This window comes from Littorina saxatilis, linkage group LG3, assembly GCF_037325665.1.
Source record: "Littorina saxatilis isolate snail1 linkage group LG3, US_GU_Lsax_2.0, whole genome shotgun sequence".
Lineage (NCBI taxonomy): Eukaryota > Metazoa > Mollusca > Gastropoda > Littorinimorpha > Littorinidae > Littorina > Littorina saxatilis.
In genome coordinates, this window is record NC_090247.1 from 75,179,071 (window position 1) to 75,199,181 (window position 20,111).

General features: G+C 41.3%; 1 protein-coding gene across 1 annotated transcript; it reads right to left on the bottom strand.

The window, feature by feature from the left end:
* Positions 1 to 3,758: 3,758 nt before the first annotated feature.
* On the bottom strand, positions 3,759 to 12,255 carry LOC138963269 (putative acyl--CoA ligase YdaB). Its single transcript, XM_070335337.1, has 7 exons — positions 12,216 to 12,255; positions 10,193 to 10,344; positions 9,777 to 10,050; positions 8,488 to 8,822; positions 7,504 to 7,792; positions 4,628 to 4,870; positions 3,759 to 4,351 (listed from the first exon to the last, which is right to left on the bottom strand). The coding sequence occupies exons 2-7, from the start codon at positions 10,333 to 10,335 to the stop codon at positions 3,986 to 3,988; spliced, it is 1,650 nt and encodes a 549-aa protein (XP_070191438.1). The 5' UTR covers positions 10,336 to 10,344; positions 12,216 to 12,255; the 3' UTR covers positions 3,759 to 3,985.
* Between the last annotated feature and the right edge of the window lie 7,856 nt (positions 12,256 to 20,111).

Genomic DNA, 20,111 nt, shown 5'->3' on the forward strand with positions numbered 1-20,111 from the left:
CACCCGACCGACCCTAAATTTCGGCGCCGACCCTAAACTTTTTTTTTTTGGTGGTAAAGGACAGGGTGAGAAAATGAACAACAAAAACGTGTGAAAACAAAAGTCCGCTGACGATTTGTAAATGTGTTGAGTGTCTTGTCTCTATGTATAGTGAATCCAATCTCTTTGCGCGATTTTTAAAGTTAGTTTTATTGGTCTACATTTGGGGTAAAAAAAAAAAAAATAAATAAAAAATCCCTACCTACCGACCCTATTTTTTTTAGCCATGTTACCAGAAACAGACAAATTTTTTTTGGCCTTACTATTATTGATGAACTTATTGCACCTGTTGTTGACGCTTTGTGGGAAGTGAATACTAAATTTGCTGATATATTGAGGCTGGAGAATAATAAATGAAGCCTTTTGCCTCGACATTTGTCCATAACGTCAGAATTACTTCTGGGCGGTGCACTCATACAATGGCCTGTTTTCTTTATCGTAGGCCGAATGTAGCACGCCAGCCCCCGCATTTGGAAAACAGAAACAAACCGTATTATGAACAAAAACAAAAACTCTTTAGAGGAAAAACAGGCATTCAGAATGATACAAGTTGCAAATAATACTCACATTTAACGCAGACGTAACAGCTGCAAGCAACTAATTATTTGAAGTTTCAAAACGAGAGATGGGTTGTTAGCGTTATATCTAGTTTCTTTATTGGTATGTATATGCTTTTGTTTTGTTTTGTGTTTTTACAAAAGATGCATGGCATAATGGTATTGCTAATTTATTTCGGCTGTATATTATCGTTGTCCGCTTAATGTATATATATTATCTGTCTGATCTCTTATCTGATTAATTTTTTTGTTAAACCTATTTTTCTTTTATTTTTGTTTGTATGTATGGAAGTGTATATTGCCAATTTATTTTGTTTGGTTGTATAGTATTGTTGTATTTGTCCGCTCAATTTGTATACATTTATTAACTGTCTGATTTGTTACCTTTTTTTTTTAAATTAGATCTTTGTTTCAAAGCCCTCTGGGCCCAAAACAATAAAATACTTGAACTTGAACTTGTGAACAACTGCATGCTTTGTCATAAGCAAAACTCAGCCATGAATGTCAGCGCTTGTCCACATTCATTGAGCGAACCGTGTTACGGTACGGTCGTTAACACTTACTCTTTGTTGACAGTTAATTATTAACCATGAATTCTAATAACAAAATGTGCGTACAATTTTAGTTTGACGTGTTTTTTTAAAATAAAATAAAATTTTACCCCAATCTTTTATTGTTTTTCATTTTGTCTGCAAAAGAATACTTACCTGTACTGTTGAAGCTCTCTGAAATATGTCACACATGAATGATGTTTAAATAAAAAGAGAATGCACGTATATTTTGTTTAATAGTCTATTAGCACAAGGCCCTGAAAGTATTAAGGCTATTTGCTGAAGCAGTTAATTAAATGAGTCGTGTGTGTTGCAAACCATTATCAAACCCCGTCTTTTGCGGCTCCCGTCAAAGCTGTCACGTCCACGTTTCGGTATGCCATTGCATCTTTGCTTCGCGGGATAGGTGGGAAAACTTAACTGCTATGGATAGAACATTAAAGCCCCAGTCTGCCTTAAATGGTTTACAGAACGATTTAAATCTTCTCATGAAAAAAACACTTGCAATATCATTTCATAACATTAAATTACACAGTTCGTTGGAATGGTTATTAGCTTACGTAAACATCACACCAGTTTTCGTGGTTTATCTAACCCCTGAGCCATCGTGGACCAGTGTGATCCACTTTACTTTTTTTTCACAATTTAGTCGTCAGTTTGTGATTTCAATGCAACTCGCTGTATCTGCAATAGCACGTTATTGTGTACTTCTGAATCTAAAATGCAACAAACGGCTGCGAGTCAAACGAACGACGGTTGGCTTCAAAGAAGCAAGTGTCATGCAGAAAATTCGTCAGCTTGGGCAAACGTGACCTTGCGTGACCTGCTTCCGGGCTCCCTTTTTGTAACTTCGAATCGTACTGATCTTGTCTTGATGAAAAAAGAATTCTTTTATGATTAAAGAATGTTTATGTAACAAGCTGTCAATTTATTATTTAGATGTTAAAAGTTAGGTATAGCTCCATAACGAGGCTTCCGATTTGTCTGGATAGAAATCCGTCTGTCCACACAAACATAAATTCTTTAAAAAATGCTCGCTCTTTATGGAGGGCACCTTGGTTGTTCTACAGCGATGAGTTTTTAATCGAAAGGGTGTTTGTACTGTGTGTAAAAGTCTGACAGTGTCTGTGACCAGAAACTGATGGTTTACGTGAAGCTGAGTGTGCCTTTAATTCACGCCGGTTAAATAGTTACAGCGTGTCTTTTTGGGGGCACAATCCTAAAGCTAAGGTCCTCATAACACGAAGAAGGGTACTAGGTCTAGAACTATCTGTTTTGCAGCTTCCCGAAATGCACGATGTAACTAACGTTGGTGTTTAACACCTTCCTCTTATCTTCCTCGTTTTGCCGCATTATTAAAGTGATCATTGAAAATATAGCTCCATAATACAAGGATTATATGAGGTCCATGTTATACACCCACTTTAGTTACATCTTGCATTTTGGGAAGCTGTTTAAGTGATATTTCTACTGTAGACCTATACTACTCTTCTTCATGTTAGGAGGACCGTAGCTTTTGTGTTATGCTAACAAAATACGCTGTTCTTTCTCAGTCTCTGTGAATGTGGAAAGTTAATATCTTGACCTCTGTGACCTCTGCCAATCACTCCAACAACATTTCTCAACCTTCACACCCTTGTCAACAAACATAAACTGAAACCCCATGAGTTTTTATATAAACAGTGCACGCTTCAATGGAAGCCAGCCTACATCCTGTGTCTCTCAATAGATAAGGCTGAAACACCACAACCAAAGCGCCTAAAACGCAAAGCATAGCTCGGTTTAAACAAGGCTAAAGCACAATCTGCCCACCTACCTGAACCAAAGTTCCCCATTCTGATATATTTAGTTAGCTAATCATTTCAATATTTTTCTTTGTCTTGATAAAGATTCAAATAATAATTATTGTATCACTTTTTCAGGTATGTATTTATTTACTTATTCAGTCAGTCATTTATTTAATTATTTTGGCATTTAATAAAAGTCTAAAAATATTTTAAATTAATAAAAAGCCAATAATCATTCAAAAACGCTCCACTCATACCATATTCCGCGTACACTAAGGCGACAACCCCGCACACAATCTCTACTTCCATCCCCATTTTGAAATACCGTAACAACAGACGTTCAGAACTATAACTCAATTATATGTGTTCTCTTGTGCATGTCTGTCCAGTGTTTTGTCCCCCCATATAGCATATCAACTCTACCTGTCCCAAGATAGGTCAATTGGTCCTGAGAGGACGTTAAAACTAATTAGTCAGTCAAAATACGCTGTAACTATCTATCCGGCGCGTGATCGTTTAACTCAGCGACATACAAAACGTGTACATTTTTAGCTGGTTCCATTTTTCACGATTTTAATAGGTGGAGCTTTTGTTCGTTCGGTTTTTCAGGGTGAGTGCAATCTTCGGTCCACTGAATAAACATTTTTTTTCAAGAACAAGCTAGTTGTTATTAGCATAAGATGGATAAATGAATGGCTTATTTACAATATAATGTGTGAAAATGTATTCTAAAGATGCAGCAAAAACTGGCAAATCTAAAAAAGAGGGATAAATTCAAACAAACACACAAAGAAAACAACAAAAAGACATTTTATTTTGCTGAAAACATTAAACATTTTATTCTTTCTCATACTTTTCCTTGCATATGAAGTTTTATTAATGGTAAAGTCGTAAATGAGACTGCACACACACACACACACACACACACACACACACACACACACACACACACACACACACACACACATTGTGTTCGTGGCCGACTTAGTGGCTTAAATAATGAACGCAAAATTCAGCATTGGGATTTGTTAGCCTGCTTGGAAGGGTTGATTTAACCTTCCAATCCTAGCCGTTGCTTGGCAACCGCTTCAGTAGCACGCCGACTGGTTTTCCCGGTATTTGTGGTGGGCAGGGCATCGAAGAACAAGTAATACTTGGGCACAGCCGTCATTTCATCTTCCTCTGACGTCAGAAACAAGGTCTTGCAGAACTCCGTCAGCCCTTCTGACGTCAGCTGTGCCCCAGGACGGGTCACGACGCATGCGCAGAGCTCCTGGAAGATCAAAGGATCGGGCACGGGCACAATCATGATTTGCTCTACACCCGGGCACTGGCGGATGCGTCGCTCAAGCCACCCCGGGTACAGGAGAAAGGAACCTCTCATAATGCTGTAGGTCGAACGGCATACCGTATAAATCTGAAAAATGGAAAGGGAAAATATGTTTTTTGTACCTGTACGTGAATGGTTTAGAAAGGATTATGTATCAAGAAGTCGTGATTGTGTGTGATAGTGTTCAGAACGACCGAGGTCTTTTACGTGCCACTGTGATGACACGGGGTTGGGACATGGATACAGTCTGCACAAAAAGTTGACTCGTGTCCGTCCCAGCGTGGATTCGAACCATGACGACCCTAGGATCACAAGTCCAGTGCTTTACCACCTGAGCTACCCGGGCCCCCCGTGAAGCCTTACCTCCCCCTTGTCGTTGAAGTAACCCATGTCGCCAGTCTTGTACCACCCGTCCTCGGTGAAGGCTCGTTGCGTGGCTTCCTCGTTGTTGACGTATCTGTCAAAGAGATGAGAAGTGCGCACGAGGATTTCCCCCAGGTTTTCCACAGGCTGGTCTTGTAGCTCTGCGTTAACCACTCTCATCTTAACGCCACTGAGAGGCGTGCCGCTGTTACAGTCCTCATAGTCTTCGCTGCTGGTCACAAGCTGTTATGGACACACAAAGTGAGAGTGTGTGTTGTGGGTGGGGTTGGCGGGTGGCCACTCTTAGCTTAACGCCACTGAGAGGCGTGTCGTTGTTACAATACTCGCAGTCTTCGCTGCTGGTAACAAGCTGTTAGGCACTAAGAAACTGAGAGTGTGTGTTGTGGATGGGGGCGGGGGTGGGGTGAGGGGTTGGGGATAGGTTGGGTGTGTGGGGGGGGGGGGGGGAGGGAGGGGGTAGGATTGGGATGGGGTGCGGTGGGCTTGGGGATGTGATTGTGTGCTCAGTGTAATTGCGTGCGTGTGTGTGTGTGTGGTTGGGGATTGGTTGGGTGTGTGTGTGTGTGTGGCAGGGGTAGGGGGGTAGGATGGGGATGTGAGTGTGTGATTGCACGTGTGTGTGTGTGTGTGTGTATATATGCATGTGTGTGTATGTGTGTGTGTGTGTGTATGTGTGTGTGTGTGTGTGTGTGTGTGTGTGTGTGTGTGTATATATGTGTGTGTATATATGTGTGTGTGTGTATATACATGTGTGTGTGTGTTTATTTTGCTTTTTGTTACATTTAGTCAAGTTTTGACTAAATGTTTTAACATAGAGGGGGAATCGAGACGAGGGTCGAGGTGTATGTGTGTGTGTCTGTCTGTCTGTGTGTGTGTGTGTGTGTGTGTGTGTGTGTAGAGCGATTCAGAGTAGACTACTGGACCGATCTTTATGAAATTTGACATGAGAGTTCCTGGGTATGATATCCCCAGACTTTTTTTTAATTTTTTCGATAAATGTCTTTGATGACGTCATATCCGGCACTGTCACACCCTCATTTTTCAATAAAATTGATTGAAATTTTGGCCAAGCCATCTTCGACGAAGGCCGGACTTTGGTATTGCATTTCAGATTGGAGGCCTTAAAATTAATTAATGAGTTTGGTCACTAAAAATCTGAAAATTGTAATTAATGGTTTTTTAAACGATCCAAAATTACGTTAATCTTATTCTTTATCATTTTCTGATTCCAAAAACATATAAATATATTATATTCGGAATAAAAACAAGCTCTGAAAATTATGATTAAAATAAAAATTTCAGAAATCGATTTAAAAACAATTTCATCTTATTCCTGGTTGGTTCCTGATTCCAAAAACATATAGATATGATATGTTTGGATTAAAAACACGCTCAGAAAGTTAAAACAAAGAGAGGTACAGAAAAGCGTGCTATCCCGCTCAGCGCGACCATTACCGCACTATTCTGGCTTGTCGATTTCACTGCCTTTGCCACGAGCGGTGGACTGACGAAACTACGAGTATGCGGTCTTGGTGAAAAAATGCAGTGCGTTCAGTTTTATTCTGTGAGTTCGACAGCTTGACTAAATGTAGTAATTTCGCCTTACGCAGTTTTGATTTGTTTTGACGATTTTAACGCGAGAACTTTGCTTTTATGAATTTGTTGATTGGGGGTAGTTTGTGTTGAAGGTTCCACAGCACAGACACTAACTAATGCAAAGTCAATCTGTTTGCTGAATATGGAATGGGAATGATTGGCCTTTCCTGTCATATAACAGGTTTGCAATAAACGGCCTCATGCCGAAGATATAAATTTAAACGTATCTGCCTGGTTGTAATGACAAGTAGCACATGTGTAGTTTTAGTGGAACCGATAACATACAATCTCCCCAGAAGAAGAAACAAGTCGTGTGAGGCGAAATTACTACATTTAGTCAAGGTGTCGAACTCACAGAATGAAACTGAACGCACTGCATTTTTTCACCAAGGCCGTATAGCCCGCTACTAACTACAGCCGAACCACGCCGAACTAGTTCGGCGAACGTTCGGCGACGTCATCAAATCAAGGGATTCCCCTATTTTTGGGTTGCAGCAGTACGGTTCGCGGTTCACCGATACAATCCTGCAAACGTTCGGCGCGTCATCGGCGAACTGACTTTTCATTGGTTGAATATTTTTGTATCTCCATCCTAGAAGAGTGACGATACTGACGGCTATAACGTTTTCAACCGATCACGAGTCTTCTCACGTGATATTTCTTGATCATATGACCGGTATCGCCGATACATTTAGTACACCGAACCAGGCGACCTAGTTCCCCTTGGTTCGGCTGTAGTTAGTAGCGGGCTTATAGCATCGCCAGTCCAGCTCGTGAAAAAGGAAGTGAAATTGACAAGCCAGTAATGGCGCGGTACAGTGGTTGCGCTGAACAGGATAGCACGCTTTTCTGTATCTCTATTCTTTTTAACTTTCTGAGCTTGTTTTTAAAATTTAATTTCTGATAATTTAATTTTAATCATGATTTTTATATTTTTAATTTTCAGAGCTTGTTTTTAATCCAAATATAACATATTTATATGTTTTGTAAATAAAAAAATAATGAAAAATAAGATGAAATTGTTTTTGGATCGTTTAATAACAAACATGATTTTAATTACAATTTTCAGATTTTTAATGACCAAACTCATTAATTAACTTGTAAGCCTCCAAGCTGAAATGCAATACCAAAGTCTGGCCTTCGTCTCGATTCCCCCTCTATGTTTAAACATTTAGTCAAAACTTGACTACATGTAAAAACACCCCAAAATATATGTACATTCACTTGTGATTTAAACCAATGCAAGAAGACGCTTATACCTTGGTGCTCATAATCCCAGTTTCCGTGGACCCGTAAACAACAAGGACGCTCTTGGTGATCTTTCCAACGCCGAGCATGTGTGTCTTACAGTATGGCTGTCCCGACGACACGATCACGCGGAGCTGCCACAGTGTCTTTCCCGTCTGCTGCTCGCGATGCCAGAGGTTTGTGATCTTGATCAGCTCTTGAGCAGATAGGCAGGCCAGAGAGCATCGCTCACGGCGGATCACGTCCCAAATGAAGGCGATGTCGTTCTCCGGGGCTGCAGCGCTTACGTCAAGCAACACTCTATACAAGAGCATAGAATATAGATACGTAGGCGCTCTGGATCTCTTATAAATATATTATGACTTGAAGATAGAAGTACATGAATTTAAAAAGACACCAAAAGAAACGTACACACCAGCGCGCTCTCGCTCTCTTTCTCTGTCTCTTTCTATCGCTCTGTCTCTCTCTCTGTCTCTGTCTCTGTCTGTCTCTGTCTGTCTGTCTGTCTGTCTGTCTGTCTGTCTGTCTGTCTCTCTCTCTCTCTCTCTCTCTCTCTCTCTCTCGTAAAGTTATTAAACCGAGATCCCAATATGACTACTCAAGAAAAATACACTCAACTGAACATTCTTCCGCTACAACAGCAGTTCTTTTTAAATGCTAGTGTTTTCATGTTCAAAATGTACAACCATGAAACACCTTCATACATCCAAGACCTGTTTGAGCGTCCTCCTGGTAGAGCGAGGCTTTTGAATTATACGCTACCGCTCCCACGCATTGATTTGTATAAATCTAGTTTATCCTACTGGGGATCGTGTGGAATTTACTTCCAATCCAGTTTTTCTTTTTTCTCTGTACACCTTATTTTCGTGATACATAATTGAAGATTGAAAGATTTCCCTACCATATCAATGCCACGATTTCAACGAGTAAAAGGCCAGTTCATGCGGCAAAGAAACAATTGTCCTAAATGCGTTGGCGAAAGAAACCAAACTCACCGGGTTACACCGTGAGCGAGGAAAATATTGGGAAACCCTACAGCCCAACCCTGAGACCAGTCGTTATAGATGACCTCTCCGGGGCGGTGGTCCAGAGATTCGTACAGGTCATCTCCCAAAGCGAGCACATTCTCGTGACTCCAAGGCACCAGTTTCGAGAACCCTGTACTGCCGGAAGTGGTAAAGATGAGCGCTGTGTCACGTGGCGTGACGTCAGCCACGAAGCTTTCCTGCTCTGTTTCAAGGACCCGAAGAAGAGGCCTTTTTTCCAAACCGCCTCTTTCGAAGTGGACTTCAAATACTCGCTTCAAGGCTGGCATTTCGGGATACTTCAACTGTGATGCAGAACAAACAAAGAAATGTTTGTTTGTTTTTAGGCTAAGTGCATTTTACGTGCACTGTGAAAAGGGTTGAGAGAGATTTAACTCAAGATTAAACTGTCATATATGACATTCAAAATCTTAATGCAAAAGTGTGTTATTTCAAAGAACTAATTAAGGCTTTAGGCTCTCTTGATTGAATACTGAAAGTTGAAACAATCCAATAGTGACGTATTAACAAAGTGTTCGATGCCCTTTTCACAACACAAGCATTTTTGGATACCGCCAGCGTCGAGGACAATAATCGTTTGAAGTAAGAAAGTGAGCTGCCCATGAAGTCAGTCCGTCTAGCGTTGCAGATATCTCTGAACCTGTCATGACTGATATGTCTCTTTGCAATTTGCAGCCATGCTTTAGAAAATCATCATCATCATCATCATCATCATCATCATCATCATCATCATCATCATCATCATCATCATCATCATCATCATCATCATCATCATCATGAAGATTTGCCTTATCCATGACTCATACAAACTTATCTAATGTTGCCCGTGCAGAGGAGACACATGACTACCACATCGCGCTGCTCAAGGTGAAATCTGAGGACGGCCAAGGCATCAAGTTCAACGACTACGTTCAACCGGCCATCACCATCATCATCATCATCATCATCATCATCATCATCATCATCATCATCATCATCATCATCATCATCATCATCTTCGTCATCGTCATCGTCATCATCATCATCACCTGGTGTTGACTAATAGGTTAAGAGAGAGAAAAAACACAGGTAGAAAATAGGAAAATGAACACACAATTAAGACACAATTAAGACACAATTAAGACACAATTAAGACACAATTAAGACACAATTAAGACACAATTAACACACAATTAACACACAATTAACACACAATTAACACACAATTAACACACAATTAACACACAACAATGACCAACCTGTCCACACTCTTCTGTGGAATGCGCCCTCTTCTCCAACACTTTGGCGGCACCGTTGGGATTTTTAGGATCCAGAATTACGGCGAAGGCTTCGGAATCCTTGAGATTTCCTACAAAGTCTTCGCCGTCAGCCAGAAAGAGCTGGCCGTTCATGGCCACTCCTCCGGCCAGGATGATGCCCAGATCGGTCAGCAATCGCTCAGGCGAGTTGGGCAGAGTGTTGCACACCGTAGTGCCAGACTTCACGCCGTTGCGCCGTAAGATGGCTGCGTACCTGTACAGAGTGTAGTCTAGCGTACAGATAGAGAATAAACGTGACTATTGCTATTTATGACAGCGTACAGGAAAACACGTTGTAAGACAAAAAATAGACTTTCAAGTTTGGTGCTGAAAACGGTTGGTTATGGTAGATATACCTTGAGCTGAACCGGAAGACGTCGGAACAGGTCAGCACGTGGCGCCCTCCTACGGCGTCCACATAAATGAAGGCCGGGGTGTGAGGATTCACGGTGGCCCAGTGGCGCAACATGGCAGGCACAGTGCGAGACATGGGGTCCATGGTTCCAATCTGTTTAGGAAGAAAACAATGTTTGTTTCAACGTATGGCCAGGCCTCAGATTTAAAAAAAAATCGTTGCCTTTAGAAGTTTTGGTCGTTGTTTGTTTGTTTTTGTTTTTGTTGTCTTGTAAGTGAGTGTCTGTTTTTTTTGTCTGAGTTAATGTGGTTTTAGTTTGTTCTTCTTCTTGGCGTTCGCAGAGGTTACACAATCAGTCCAGCACTGGTGATAAATGTTGTCGTTTTCTCCAACTCCTGTCGACTGCCGTATAGTTTGGTCTGCAAGGGAGTTGGTGACGGCCACACTTCTTTTCGTTCCTCATCTAGTAAGGGACATCGCTGTAAGATGTGTTCCGCTGTTTGGTCTTCTTGACCGCAGGCACAGGTTGGTGATGGCGCCAGCTTGAACTTTCGGTTCATGTGAGCATCGAGCCTGTTGTGGCCAGTACGCAGCCTGATGAGGTTGACTTGCTGCTCTCTGGACATTGTGTGGTAGTCATCTCTGTTTGTCCTTGGCCTCATCAATGCCTTGATGATTGTCTTCTGCTCACTAAAGCTGACACTGTTTTCAGGTTGGTCTTCCACGGCTCCTTCTTTTGCCAGCTCATCTGCCCTTTCATTTTCTGGTATCCCACAGTGTGCTGGTATCCACTGGAGGACAACTCTTCTGGTTTGTCTGACCGTCTGTAATGCTTTGGCCAGCTGTGGGAGTTTGTCGTTCTGTAGGGCCTGAAGGACTGAAAGGGCGTCCGAGAGGAAGACAACTTGGTAGCAAGGGTCTGCGGAGTCCTGAACCAAGGAGGCGGCCTGCAGCGCATGAGAGCTTCTGCTTCTGCTTTATAGTTTGTGCAGTGTTTTCCAGTGGCAACGCTGGATGTAGTTGTATGTCCCCCAGGGAACTGGATCAGAATGCCAGCATCTCCATTGAGCACGGCGTTAGTTGCTGATCCATCGGTGTATACATGGATCCACGCCTCTTTTGGGTACTGTTCGTCGATCAGGGCTAAGTTTTTTTTTAGTTTGTTCAATTGTAGTTTGCATTTCGTTGTTCATGGGTTTTTATCTTCGTATTAAATTTGTGTATATTATCCTATGTTATTTATCTTTATTTTAATTGCATATTTGTTTTTATGTAAGAAATAAGTCTCAAAATCTGAGTTTTAACTTACAGCACAGAAAAAGCCCGCCGGGTACCGACATTTCCTTCTATACAGACACAGGCAAACAGTTCAGGGCTGCTGCGTTGGTTTTATTAATTTGTATTGCTATCTGAATTCTGGAGACATTTTTGTTCTCGGGGGTGAAGGGAGTGGGGGGGGGGGGGAGTCCAGAATGAAACATGAGAAGAGCAAAGGCCTAGCGATCGATAAGCAGGAATACTTGGTTGGACAGGATCAGACACATTCTCTTGATACACCTGAACCATGCTACTCGCTGTGAAAGAACTAAGCAGATGATAGTTGTACATGAGAAAGTTAAACGGAAAACGCCGACACTCACGAAAATCTAATTCACAAAAGCTATAACTTCCCATCGTTCAAATCGTAACGGCTATGACTGAATAACTTTTGCATGTCAGTGAATAGAACAATCAACCCCGTATAGATAATGTAGAAAATGAAAAATAAAAGTGCCGAATCACAAAGATCTACAACAAAATCTACTCCTATCTGCCTACTTTTTTTTAATGACGAGTATGATTAATAAGAGAGAACAAATAATGATCGGTAACAAAGTCGAACCGATCAAAACAGATTTGGGAGCAATTAACTGCGAGTGGCCGGAGAAAATAATCCATTCTCATGACCTGCTTACCACGATCGACTTTTTTTTCTCCAAAAAAAAGAGAAACAGATCACACACAAAGCGCATTATTTATATTACCTGAGGAAGTTTGTAACGACTTTGCTGTGAGCAGGTCTGGCAGGGCCTAAAACGAATTTATTCGCTCCGTCGTATTTTTATATTAGTGTCAGGCACAATTATAAGTATATAGGATACACATTACAATCATTGATGAACTTATCGCACCTGTTGATGATGCTTTGTGGGAACTGAATACTAAATTTGCATTCATATTAAGGCTTTAGAATTATAAATGAAGCGTTTTGTCTGATATTTGTGCATAACATTATAATTACTTCTGGGCGGTGCTTTCATCCAATGGCCTTTCTTTTTACATTTTGTCAAGTTTTGACTAAAATGTTTTAACATAGATGGGGAATCGAGACGAGGGTTGTGGTGTATGTGTGTGTGTGTCTGTCTGTGTGTGTGTGTGTAGAGCGATTCAGACTAAACTACTGGACCGATCTTTATGAAATTTGACATGAGAGTTCCTGGGAATTTTTTCGATAAATACCTTTGATGACGTAATATCCGGCTTTTTGTAAAAGTTGAGGCGGCACTGTCACACCCTCATTTTTCAATCAAATTGATTGACATTTTGGCCAAGCAATCTTCGACAAAGGCCGGACTTTGGTATTGCATTTCAGCTTGGTGGCTTAAAAATTAAATAATGACTTTGGTCATTAAAAATCTGAAAATTGTAATAAAATATTTTTTTTATAAAACGATCCAAATTTACGTTAGTCTTATTCTTCATCATTTTCTAATTCCAAAAACATATAAATATGTTATATTTGGATTAAAAACAAGCTCTGAAAATTAAAAATATAAAAATTATGATCAAAATTAAATTTCCGAAATCGATTTAAAAACAATTTCGTCTTATTCCTTGTCGGTTCCTGATTCCAAAAACATATAGATATGATATGTTTGGATTAAAAACACGCTCAGAAAGTTAAAACGAAGAGAGGTACAGAAAAGCGTGCTATGCAGCACAGCGAAACCACTACCACTAAATAGGCTCGTCAGTTTCACTGCGTTTTGCACGAGCGGCGGACTACGGTCATTGTGTAAAAATGCAGTGCGTTCAGTTTCATTTTGTGAGTTCAACAGCTTGACTAAATGTAGTAATTTCGCCTTACGCGACTTGTTTCTTTTTATACTAGCGGAAAAAAGTTAAGGACGGTTCACACACGCAATCACAGCAAAAGAACGAATGAACATATCGTACGGAAATTTGGAACACGTTTACTTCAGTCAATGTGCAACGCAACTGCAAAATTTGGGTTTATTTCATCGAGCCGATTCGGTTATTCATGTCCACAAACAGCAGAGGGGTCACAAATAAACATAACAAGTCTTTCATGAGGTCAATAATGGGTGTGTCCGCCACGTTTGCGCTCAAGTTCACCACACCTTGACCGCATAGAGTTCATAAGCTTCGTGAAAAAGGCCTGTGGAATGGCCTGCCACTCCTGTTGGAGCATCTGCAGCAGCTGCTGCAGGTTTCTGGGAGGCTGGTGGTTGGCCCTCACCTGCCTGTCCAGTTCGTCCCATACATGCTCTATGGGGTTAATGTCTGGCGAACAGGCAGGGAAATCCATCCTGACGACCCCGGTTTGCTGGATGTAGTCGTTGACAAGCCTGGCCCTGTGAGGAGTAGCATTGTCATCCTGAAACACGGCGTTTGGGCCAATCTGCTGCAGGGTCGGCAAGACAATAGGGGCGAGAATTTCGTCCCTGTAGCGTTGACCAGTGAGATTCCCGACCACATGGTACAGGGGGGTGCGTTGATGAAGGCTGAAGCCCCCCCAAACCATGACAGAGCCCCCGCAGAAGGCCACCCTCTCATGCACTGTGTCGTCTTCATAACGCTCGCCCTCACGCCTCCAGACCTTGCGCCGGCCGTCAGAATGGTACAGGTTGAACCTGGACTCGTCACTGAATAGGACCTGAGCCCAGTCCCGGCGCGTCCATCTCAAGTGGCGGCGACTCCAGGCCAGACGAGCCCGGCGATGAGCCTGTGTCAGCAGGGGACGCACAGCAGGACGACGACTCCGCAGCCGGGCGTCATGCAGGCGGTTGCCGATGGTCCTCTCACTAACGTTGATGTTAGTGGCCTCCCGTAACTGCCCTCTGATGACCTTGCAGGTGGTGGCCCGGTGCTGCAGCGCCTGCCGTTGGATGAAACGATCTTCCCTAGGAGTAGTCTTTTTGGGGCGACCCGACCTGGGCCTCTCCTCGACATTGTTTGTCGTCTGGAACCGTTGATTCAGCCTTACAATGACTGAATGCGATACCCCAAGTTGCCTGGCCACTTCGCACTTGGATACGCCGTCGTGGAGCCAGGCAATTGCTCTTCCTCGGTTGAATGTTGTCAGCTTCCGTCTGGCAGGCATGGTGAGGAGATGGTAGCTCGCAGAAAATCGGCGGCTTATAAAGCCGAGTTCGTGATCACAATTCACACTCGAAGGATTGTCCTTGCATGTGCACAACAATTTTGCCATGTTACCTGCCTTATTCTACCCGTGCGCACGCCAAACAACAGCCTACTTTTTGGCGATTTTGCTATTTTAGTCACGTGCTGCAGCTCTGCGCCCGGGAGTCCCGTGTAGTTTTCCTGCTAACACAGCATAACCTACCCATTGGTGTGTAGCATGCGACAGCCATTTGATTTTGCTGACGAAAGAACAGGGTGTTTTAAACAAATGAAAGTCAGCGGGGAAATCAGTGGCCCGTCCCTAACTTTTTTCCGCTAGTATATATCGTAGGCCGAATGTAGCACGCCAGCCCCTGCGGATGTCACTGCGCATTTGGAAAACAGAAACAAAAACTCTTTATAGGAAAAACAGGCATTGAGAATGATACAAGTTGCAAATAATACTCACATTTACCGCAGACGTAACAGCTGCAAGCAACTAATTATTTAAAGTTTTAAAACGAGAGATGGGTTGTGAACAACTGCATGCTTTGTCATAAGCAAAACTCAGCCATGAATGTCAGCGCTTGTCGACATTCATTGTACGAACCGTGTCACGGTACGGTCGTTAACACTTACTCTTTGTTGACAGTTAATTAATAACCATGAAATCCAATAACAGAATGTGCGTACAATTTTAGTTTGACGTGTTTTTTTAAAATAAAATAAAATTTTACCCCAATCTTTTATTGTTTTTCATTTTGTCTGCAAAAGAATACTTACCTGTACTGTTGAGGCTCTCTGAAATATGTCACACAATAGCATGAATGATGTTTAAAATAAAAAGAGAATGCGCGTATATTTTGTTTAATAGTCTATTAGCACAAGGCCCTGAAAGTATTAAGGCTATTTGCTGAAGCAGTTAATTAAATGAGTCGTGTGTGTTGCAAACCATTATCAAACCCTGTCTTTTGCGGCTCCCGTCAAAGCTGTCACGTCCACGTTTCGGTATGCCATTGCATCTTTGCTTCGCGGGATAGGTGGGAAAACTTAACTGCTATGGATAGAACATTAAAGCCCCAGTCTGCCTTAAATGGTTTACAGAACGATTTAAATCTTCTCATGAAAAAAACAATTGCAATATCATTTCATAGCATTAAATTACACAGTTCGTTGGAATGGTTATTAGCTTACGTAAACATCACACCAGTTTTCGTGGTTTATCTAACCCCTGAGCCATCGTGGACCAGTGTGATCCACTTTACTTTTTTCACAATTTAGTCGTCAGTTTGTGATTCCAATGCAACTCGCTGTATCTGCAATAGCACGTTATTGTGTACCTCTGAATCTAAAATGCAACAAACGGCTGCGAGTCAAACGAACGACGGTTGGCTTCAAAGAAGTAAGCGCTATGCAGAAAATTCGTCAGCTTGGGCAAACGTGACCTTGCGTGACCTGCTTCCGGGCTCCCTTTTTGTAAACTGTCAAAACTTCGAATCGTAGTGATCTTGTCTTGATGAAAAAGGAATTCTTTTATGATTAAAGAATGTTTATGTAACAAGCTGTCAATTTATTATTTAGATTTTAAAAGTTAGGTATAGCTCCATAACTATGGCAATCCGTTTGTAAAGAAATTACGTTTTTTCCTGTTGATCTAAATAATAAATTATTTAACTAAATAATTCATTATTTAACTAAATAATTTATTATTTACACAAAAGTAAAAAGTGTGATTGTTGTAATTAAAGAAATCTTTTATTTACTAAACAATTCATTATTTAATAAAAAAAATCCATTATTTACTATATAATGCATTATATACTATAGAATGCATTGTATACTATAGAATGCATTCTATACTATAGAATGCATTCTATAATATAGAATGCATTCTATAATATAGAATGCATTGTATACTATAGAATGCATTCTATAATATAGAATGCATTCTATAATATAGAATGCATTGTATACTATAGAATGCATTCTATAATATAGAATGCATTCTATAATATAGAATGCATTCTATAAATATAGAATGTATTCTATAACGTTACGAAACTACTCTCTGTGTCTCTGTCTCTCTGTCTCTCTCTCTCTCCCTCTCTTTCTCTCTATTCAATTAAACTGTGTCAGTGTCTCTGTCTCTCTCTGTCTCTCTCTGTCTCTCTCCGTCTGTCTGTCTGTCTCTCTCCCTCTCTCTCTCTCCGTTTCTCTCTCTCTGTTTCTGTCTCTCTCTGTCTCTCTGTGTGGCTCTCTCTCTCTCTCTCTCTGTCTCTCTGTGTCTCTGTCTCTCTCTGTTTCTCTCTCTCTCCCTCTCTCTCTCTCTCTCCCTCTCTCTCTCTCTCCGTTTCTCTCTCTCTGTTTCTGTCTCTCTCTGTCTCTCTGTTTCTGTCTCTCTCTGTCTCTCTGTGTCTCTGTCTCTCTCTGTTTCTCTCTCCCTCCCTCTCTCCCTCTCTCTCTCTCTCTCCCTCTCTCTCTCTCGCTCTCTCTAGAGAGAGAGAGAGGGAGAGAGAGAGGGAGAGAGAAACAGAGAGAGACAGAGAGAGACACACACAGAGAGACAGAGAGAGACAGAAACAGAGAGAGAGAAACGGAGAGAGAGAGAGAGGGAGAGAGAGAGAGAGAGGGAGAGAGAGAGAAACAGACAGAGACAGAGAGAGAGAGAGAGAGAGAGAGAGCCACACAGAGAGACAGAGAGAGACAGAAACAGAGAGAGAGAAACGGAGAGAGAGAGAGGGAGAGAGACAGACAGACAGACAGACAGAGACAGAGACAGAGAGAGACAAAGACAGAGAGAGACAGAGAGAGACAGAGACACTGACACAGTTTAATTGAATAGAGAGAAAGAGAGAGAGAGAGAGAGAGAGAGAGAGAGAGGGAGAGAGAGGGAGAGAGAGGGAGAGAGAGAGAGAGAGAGAGAGAGAGAGAGAGAAAGAGAAACATAGAGAGACAGAGACACAGAGAGTAGTTTCGTAACGTTATAGAATGCATTCTATATTATAGAATGCATTCTATATTATAGAATGCATTCTATAGTATACAATGCATTCTATAGTATACAATGCATTCTATATTATAGAATGCAGTAAATAATGGATTTTTTTTATTAAATAATGAATTGTTTAGTAAATAAAAGATTTCTTTAATTACAACAATCACACTTTTTACTTTTGTGTAAATAATGAATTATTTAGTTAAATAATGAATTATTTAGCTATATAATGAATTATTTAGTTAAATAATTCATTATTTAGATCAACAGGAAAAAACGTAATTTCTTTACAAACGGATTGCCATACATAACGAGGCTTCCGATTTGTCTGGATAGAAATCCGTCTGTCCACACAAAAATAAATTCTTTAAAAAATGCTCGCTCTTTATGGAGGGCACCTTGGTTGTTCTACAGCGATGAGTGTTTAATGGAAAGGGTGTTTGTACTGTGTGGAAAAGTCTGACAGTGTCTGTGACCAGAAACTGATGGTTTACGTGAAGCTGAGTGTGCCTTTAATTCACGCCCGTTAAATAGTTACAGCGTGTCTTTTTTGGGGCACAATCCTAAAGCTACGGTCCTCATAACACAAAGAAGGGTAGTATGTCTAGAACTATCTGTTTTGCAGCTTCCCGAAATGCACGATTTAACTAACGTTGGTGTTTAACACGTTCCTCTTATCTTCATCTTTTTGCCGCATTAAAGTGATCCATGATAAAAAATATAGCTCTATAATACAAGGATTATATGATGTCCATGTTATACACCCACTTTAGTTACATCTTGCATTTTGGGAAGCTGTTTAAGTGATATTTCTACTGTAGACCTATACTACTCTTCTTCATGTTAGGAGGACCGTAGCTTTTGTGTTATGCTAACAAAATACGCTGTTCTTTCTCAGTCTCTGTGAATGTGGAAAGTTAATATCTTGACCTCTGTGACCTCTGCCAATCACTCCAACAACATTTCTCAACCTTCACACCCTTGTCAACAAACATAAACTGAAACCCCATGAGTTTTTATATAAACAGTGCACGCTTCAATGGAAGCCAGCCTACATCCTGTGTCTCTCAATAGATAAGGCTGAAACACCACAACCAAAGCGCCTAAAACGCAAAGCATAGCTCGGTTTAAACAAGGCTAAAGCACAATCTGCCCACCTACCTGAACCAAAGTTCCCCATTCTGATATATATATATACCCCCCGCGGGTAAGCTGTGCGAGAGTATGCGAACGACTGTGTATGACAGTGTAAATAGCCTATCCTCTTTTTCTCACCCCCACCCCAGAGGGGGTTACAGAGACACATCTCTGGCCTCCTCACCTGACCCCCTTCCCATGCCTCTGTAGACAGAGGGTGCCATAAAGGCGTTGATGAATAAACCGACATAAAGTCGCAGCCCTGTACATATGTTTTTAACCGGCCAGTATAGGTCCTAGGGAGGACCGGGTTTGCTTTTCGCCAGTTGACTAGCCGCCGAATCCACAAGTACGTAGAGGGTGCCTCGGCTTCTCCACCACGACCCTCCTTGGTCTGACACTCACTCCTTTGCCATGATCAGTCGGATGCCACTTTCACAATTTTATTCTAAAGTACCAACAAATCAAATCAATTCCCTTCCGGAATAGCAACGTTCCACGTTTCTTGAATACAAAAGCATTTCTGCCTCGGAATGAAAGAATAAATCTCTACAATCGTGTATCCCCTGCAAGGAATTGATTTTAAATCCTGTTCTTCCAGCATTTCCATTACGGAAAGTAAAAGGTTTTTTTGTTTTTTTTTTGTTTTTTGTTTTTTTTGTTTTTTTTGTTGTTGCTCATCTTCACCCAGGCACACATCGTAGAGCTTCGGCTCTGATATCTTTGACCCAAATTGCTCTAAGCAGAGAGGTCGTTAAACTGTATTTTCGTCGTCGTAAGGGGGAGTCCCATGTTGGTTGGGACGAGAAAGAATTTCCCCGATGCTATCCAGCATGTCGTAAGAGGCGACTAACGGATTCTGTTTCTCCTTTTACCCTTGTTAAGTGTTTCTTGTATAGAATATAGTCAATGTTTGTAAAGATTTTTAGTCAAGCAGTATATAAGAAATGTTAAGTCTTTGTACTGGAAACTTGCATTCTCCCAGTAAGGTCATATATTGTACTACGTTGCAAGCGCCTGGAGCAATTTTTTGATTAGTGCTTTTGTGAACAAGAAACAATTAACAAGTGGCTCTATCCCATCTCCCCCCTATCCCATCTCCCCCCTTTCCCCGTCGCGATATAACCTTGAATGGTTGAAAACGACGTTAAACACCAAATAAAGAAAGAAATTCTGATATATTTAGTTAGCTAATCATTTCAATATTTTCCTTTGTCTTGATAAAGATTCAAATAATAATTAATATTGCTATTTCATATGTTACGTGGATTTCCATTGGTCAATTGGGGAAAACTGAGCTCATTGTAAAAGTGATATCGACGACATTTCCGTCGATATCAGTTTTGATATCGACGACCTCTTTATTGCTTCCCCACTTCAAAAA

Coding starts and splice junctions, on each gene's coding strand:
- LOC138963269 (XM_070335337.1), bottom strand. CDS start 10,335: ATGGACCCCATGTCTCGCACTGTGCCTGCCATGTTGCGCCACTGGGCC. Junction 7,793..8,487: donor CTCGCTCACGGTGTAACCCG/GTGAGTTTGGTT, acceptor GCTCTTGTATAG/AGTGTTGCTTGACGTAAGCG. Junction 4,871..7,503: donor CTGGGATTATGAGCACCAAG/GTATAAGCGTCT, acceptor TGTCCATAACAG/CTTGTGACCAGCAGCGAAGA.